Source organism: Lolium rigidum, chromosome 3 (assembly GCF_022539505.1).
Source record: "Lolium rigidum isolate FL_2022 chromosome 3, APGP_CSIRO_Lrig_0.1, whole genome shotgun sequence".
In the NCBI taxonomy this organism is placed as follows: Eukaryota; Viridiplantae; Streptophyta; class Magnoliopsida; order Poales; family Poaceae; genus Lolium; species Lolium rigidum.
Window position 1 is genome coordinate 366,305,704 of NC_061510.1, and position 6,544 is coordinate 366,312,247.

Genomic DNA, 6,544 nt, shown 5'->3' on the forward strand with positions numbered 1-6,544 from the left:
CATATATTTCATATTTTATTGACTAAAATAATGGTCAGAGCAATTTCTTAAACTATGTGCGTGCCTGTTAAACCGGGACGGGGGAGTATAACAGAAACGGCGTAGAAAAATCAAATTAGAATAACAAAGAACTGCGCAGCAAAGCGCGCAAGGTCCTTCTAATCCTTCTGCATTTCTTAGAAGTAATAATGTTTTTATAGCAGTGGGAATGTAGTAAAATATTCTCAAGTTACATGTGAGCAGAATAGTTATATATGCAGTAGCCTTATTCAAGTACAGCTATAGTCGAAAGTGGATGGATCATCGGATGGAGCTGCAGTCCGCGGGCTGGAATGAGACCTCCTGGTTGTCAAGATCATAGAGAACATGCATGTCCTGCTGCATATAGTTCCATATGATCGACGTCTTGTTCAACGGCGACGCCATGAGCGCCGAGTTGAGGACCACCATGCACGACGTGTTGATGTCCACCGGCGCCCAGTAGTTCTCCGGCGGAATCGTCCAATTCCCACCGCGCGTGCCGTCGCTAAAATGGAGCTCCAGTGGTGGGACCAGTCTGCGGAGGCTCTAACAACAGAGCTGTGGTATCATTTTCTTTGCATGTGGCTCTGCTGGAGGCTGTTGATCTACAGGAGGCGGGTTAAACTACCGCATAAGTTTGTTTAACCAAACATGGTGATATTTTGGTTTGTAATCCTAATTGTATCAGTCACGCTAAGGATGTTTATTCAGGTTGTTGACATCTATATCTATCTGCTGTAATTTATAACAATTGTATAAACACTTCTGACCGGCAAATATAATGACTTTTTATTGCCTTCTTTGCCTACATTGAATACTAGAAGAAATTACAATTGAAGTGGGCTTAGCCGACATACCTAAAAAACACTAACCGGTCATATAACACCCCTACTCCAAAGAACAAACCATAGGCAATAAAAATGATGATCTTGTTGCTGTGTTGTTTTGTGGAGATAACACAGACAGGATCTGCACCGACTGAGCTACAATGGTGAATAAGCATAGCGCCACACAGTTTCGGATTCCCATCAAAACTAGATTCTGGAAATGTACTCAGCTGGCCTCCTGTTGGAACAGGCCCTTCTAGGTCATTGTTAGAAATGTTGAATGCGGAAAGGAAGTGAAGATTCCCCAATGTTGCTGGGATTTCACCTGTCAGATAGTTATCAGACAAATCTAGCACCTCCAGCTTCGTGAGGTTGCAGATAGACGGCGGAATATCTCCATATAATCTGTTGCAGCTGAAATCAACTTGAGACAGCACCTTCAATTGACCAATCTCCGGTGGAATCACACCTGTGAAGTTGTTGGTACTTAGATTCAAGAACTTAGGGAAAGCCGTAAGACCATGGTATTGGCGCGATAGGTTCCCCCGAAAAACAGGTAGTTCAAGGTGTCCTGGATCCAAATAAGTTGATGTCTTATCTGATGTTAGCACTGAGATCTCCATCAAGGTGATGGGGATTTTCCCAGTAAAGCTGTTATTCGATACATCCAGATAGAAGAGGCTATTTAGGCAGTTGATCCAGCTTGGCATTGGTCCGCTGAGTCGATTGTTGGATAACCTTAGTATCTTCAAATTTCTGAGCTTCGATAACCAAACTGGTAAATTTCCAGTTAATGAGCTGTCAGCCATGTTGATATATTGAAGATTCTGAAAACTATGTATGGTTTCATCTTGTGGCATAGCCTCATTCATGAAGTTCTGGGCAAGAATCAGGGTGGTGATGTTCCTGAAGCTCCTAAAGACATGAAAAGCTTTCATAATATTTGTAAAAGGGTTTCTAGCAAGTGATAGGTACGAAAGATGCAGGTTCCCTATTCTTGGTGAGATCTCGCCATGGAGATGGTTTAACGACAGCCGCAGTGCAATCAAATTGCTGCATGAGTAAATGCTTTCTGGAACCATGCCAGTGAAGTTATTTCTCATAAGATCTAAATGTTTTAGACTGTGCAGGGTAGAGAAGTTTACCCTCCCTAGATCTCCGCTGATGCTGTTAATCATCAGATCAATGATTATAAGATTGGTGCAGTTACTCAGACTTGATGGCAGCTCCCCGGACATGTTATTGCTACCCAAATAGAGCTCCTCTAGCTTCTTTAGCTGACCTATGGTGCCTGGGATCTTGCCACTGAATTTGTTCCCTCCTAGGTCGAGAGTAACCAGATTACTGAGTTTTACTATATTCTCTCCATCAAGTTCTCCTTGTAAGCCATCGTTTGGAAAAGAGAGGTGCTCCAGGGAAGTAGCATGGAAGAGTTCAGCAGGGAGGATCCCACTTAGCTTGTTGTTCCCAACCTTGAGCACTTTGAGGTTGGAGCAATTACCAAGTGCAGCAGGAACAGAGCCACTCAATTGGTTGTAACAAAGATCAAGCATGGCCAAAGACGACGAGAGGCAGAGAGAAGGTGGTATGCGCCCAGTGAAGCTGTTGTTGCTGGCATTGAGCACAACTAAATTCCGCATCACATTCCATGTGGATGATGGAAATTCTGCAGTCAGTTGGTTGCTTGAGATGTTGAGTACCTGTAGAGGCCGGGCCGAGGTGACCGAAGATGGCAGCTCGTGCAGCACCCCATTAAGCCTGCTGAAGCTGACATCGAGGACAATGATGCTGCTGGAGTACACGAGCTCCAGCGGAAGGCCACCGGAGAACGAGTTGTGTGAGAGGTTGACACGTAACAGGCTGGTGAGACCGGCGAGGTAAGGCGAGATGCACCCTTCAAGTCCTCTAGAGGCCAGGGAGACTTCAATGATGGCCCCGTCTCCGTTGCAGGTGACGCCTTCCCATTTGCAGCAGTCCGTGCCGTTTCGCCATGACACGGCGAGGCCACCGTCTTGAGATAGCCCGTCAAGAAACTGGAGAAGGTAGTGCTTCTCCTGCTCGGTGCATGAGTGGGCAGAAGAGGCCGAGAAGATCTGCAACAGAATCAGCTGCAGCACGATCAGAGCAATGGAAAAGAAATGTATTGTGACTTCATCTCTACTCGTTCTTGTAGAATGCATGGCTGGAAGGCTGTGTAGCTCTATTTTCTTGGAGGAACAGGGATTGAAGATTAAGGTTAAAGCTTGTCCATCTTAAGCTGATTGTTGCAATGGTTGGTGGTGGGTCTGCAATATTGCAATAGTATTATTACAATGAAATGAAACACAAAAGTCTTTTGGGTTTTCTCGAAAATAGTGTCATTATAATTTTATAGTACTGGTGTAGTTATGGCATCATAGTACGTCTGCCGGTATTGGTACGGCTGGGCTATCAAGAATTTGGGTACAGTACCAACCTAGAACCTAGCTGGTCCTTACTGAGCATGCCCATTCAGGCTTAATGGCTCATGAGGTCTACTGGGGCATTTAAATCCCACATTTAGGGCTTGCTCAACTCTTATAATACGTAGTAACAATTTTGGAAGTATAGCTTCGGCTTATATGTTTTTTGTTCTTTCTGTATGGTAATGTATGGTGTTGCTCATATATGGGCAAATTGATACTGCATGGATAAGCTTATTAGGCAATGCCTTCCTTCAGCTTGATCACAGGTAGACCACATCGACCTCACAATTCTATTGCAGGTGATGCCTTCCCTCGACTTTCGCCTGCCTGTAGAGCATTAGAGTATGGAGCTGGAAGAGGAGTCCGATAAAACTGGTTGGAGAGGCTCTAATACATTTTTAAGAGGGAGGAGCTCTCATATATGTAAATTACCTTGGATCTTGACCTGTTGCATATACTGTTCCATCGCTCGCAGGACGTAGCAGCACATCTTAATTTATGGCTTCAGTGCTTTAACATTCAGGTTGAGCGGATTGAAGACAGTGTTCTGAGGACTTGTGTGAGTAGGAGGTAACTTCGGAAACCTCCCAGGGCCCCTCATCATACACAACTACTCTTATTCTAAACGCATGTTTGGTGGTAGAGTATGAGCGAGTTTAATCCCTGCTTATCCCCACTTTTCCCAGAATTTTAGTGTATTTTTTTCAATCCCTAATATTCTACCCCTACCTAGTGGATTAGGGATGGAGTTTTGTGGGGATTGGGTGATGGCAGAGGTTTCACCCACCAATCCCCAGAACACTCTAGAGCCAAACAAGGCCCTAGGAGGGGTTGCCGCCTCGTCGAGATGTCAAGGGATTCTGTCCACGAGCAGTGAGGACTGAGAAAAAGAAGCGCCGTAATGGCCGTAATGGCCACGGGTGAGGGTGACTTCACGGAGTGGTGGTCGCTGGTGGTGCAGACCGCCCCTCGGCAGTTGCGTAAAGGTACATCGTCGCTCATCATGCTTACGGCGTGGTGGATCTAGAAGCACAGGAACGCTGCGGTCTTCGACAACGCGCGTCCCTCGGTGACCTCCTTACTAGGCGACATCAAGGCTGAAGCGCGATAGTGGGCGGACGCGGGTGCCCGGGGGCTTCGCCAACTTCTCCCCTAGATTAGGTCTTTTGGGTTGAGTTGTATGGCGTGGCGTGGTCCTCTCTTGGACATGTACATATGAACCTTCTTTTTCTATCAATGCATCGAAACGCAAGGCTTTTGCGTTTTCGCAAAAACAAAAGGCCATCAATCTCATAGCCACCCGCACCTGTCTCTGCGGGCCCCAATTCATGAACTGGAAGCGCAACTACACAGCTCATCATTGACAGTGAAGATGCAGCTGAGGCCAGGAATGATGGTTACAGAAGCCACAGGGGGAACGGCAGAACCAGTAAGGGGAAATGCCAAGAGAAACGCCACTGGATGCTGCCTTAGTCTTAAATAAGGTAGGTTTATAGACGCGAGGTTTTGGGTTGGAGTTCCAGCTTTCAGCTGTGAATTTGTTGGTCATGCTATAGTTTGCTGTCGGGTATGCCCGAAGGTCCAGGGGGGTAATTATATATTTAAAAAAATATCCAGATTATAGAACCCATTATGCGCTACAAGCATGAGTTTACCCTGTCAAGAAATGCTTTAATTTCTACAGGTATTGGCATGCCTATGTCTTCCTTTCTGCATTATAGTTCTAGATGTAGTAAACTATGATTGAGCCTAATTCACACCTTATTTATGTTTTTGTAAAACAATCAGTTATATATCCATATGTAATGCAGTGCCAGTACATTCAGTTTACCTTCTTTGCCTTGGTGTTGACAAAAGGTACTTGTAGACCATTCATAATATAAAATTTCATGAAAGAAAACACTGCAATGCACAGATCTTTGGAATGTAGCCTTCTTTTAGATGAGTTGAGAATGAAAAACTGTTTTAAGAAACAGTACGTTGTGAACTATGAACTGTGGTAAACTTTGATATATGTGTCCAACATTGGCAGCTGACTGAATTATTCCAAAACAGGGAAATCTCCACGACTCGGATCAGTGGCAGGATACTACTAAAACAAGAAATGTCATACACACTTTTGGTACTAAAGAGCACTAATACCCAAAATAAAACTTGAATCAATTAGGCGATTTGGTAAAGTTAGAAACTATGGCCGCTTTCAGATCCTAGCAGGATTAAGTGTTTCATGATTCCTTACGCAAAATATGGTCAGGGGTATCAACCATAGAACCATTAATCCGGATAGTATGTGCACTAGGAAAAGTAAGAATGGACAATACTACAATTATCATGATCACTCACCATGCTAAGCTGATAGGTTCAGAATTAGGCGCACAGATAGATTGGTGGGGAACTACCCTAGGATAAGAAATACTCAATTCTGAACTTGATTATCTAGCTAGGTCTTAGTCCTAGCAACAAGCCAAACATGAACAACGAAAGGAACATGAACCAGTAAAGAGAAGAGAGGACTGGCACTAACACCAATCTGAAGAGGAGCCATAGCCACAGCCCACAGGCCACATCACACGCATGAGATGCGACAGTGCTGCTCATGGCGGCAGCGCGGCGAGCGGCGGCACATTCGAGCACAGGCACGCACGCGTACGCCGTAGTGCGCGAAGGGAAGAGGAGCCCAAGCATGACCGCCATGGCAGTATGCTACAGAACCTGCAAAACCAGATCAAGAGTTCAAAATTTACGAACATCAGGATACCAATCTGTAAGGAGAAATGGAGGCTTGCGTCAGGATTTGGCGATCTCGGCGTCTAGCCAACATTAATCTCCCTCAGCGGCTCAGCGGCGAGCCGGCGGAGTGCTTGGCTGTGGCGATTTGGGCAAGGGAGAGAGGAAACTGGCACTGGCGGAGCTCCGTTGGGCCGAATGGGCCAGGGCCTGCCCAGTTTTTTTGCCAAAATTATTAACCCCTATGCATTGGAGGCCCAGCCCACAAGAATGCGATGTCCCTCCCTGCATGCTGCCGGTGTTTCCTATTTGACGCCCGCTGCGCACGTTAGCGGGCCGACGCGCACCTTCTGATGTACAACGCGGATAAGTGGGCCAGGCCTGTTAGGCAGCCGTCGGGAGGAAGAACATCCACAAGGAAGAAGAAAATTGGGGACCGGAGATAAGGAAGGTAACCGCACGAGAGTTCTCGCTGATGACGGGGACAACGCGGCTAGCAGTGGTGTCGACGGTGAGGAGAGGAAG

General features: G+C 46.0%; 1 protein-coding gene across 1 annotated transcript; it reads right to left on the reverse strand.

Moving 5' to 3' along the window:
• Positions 1-865: 865 nt before the first annotated feature.
• On the reverse strand, positions 866-3,185 carry LOC124700486 (receptor-like protein 2). The gene has a single exon (XM_047232609.1). It carries the CDS (start codon positions 3,026-3,028, stop codon positions 866-868), a length of 2,163 nt encoding a protein of 720 aa, XP_047088565.1. The 5' UTR covers positions 3,029-3,185.
• Positions 3,186-6,544: the final 3,359 nt, after the last annotated feature.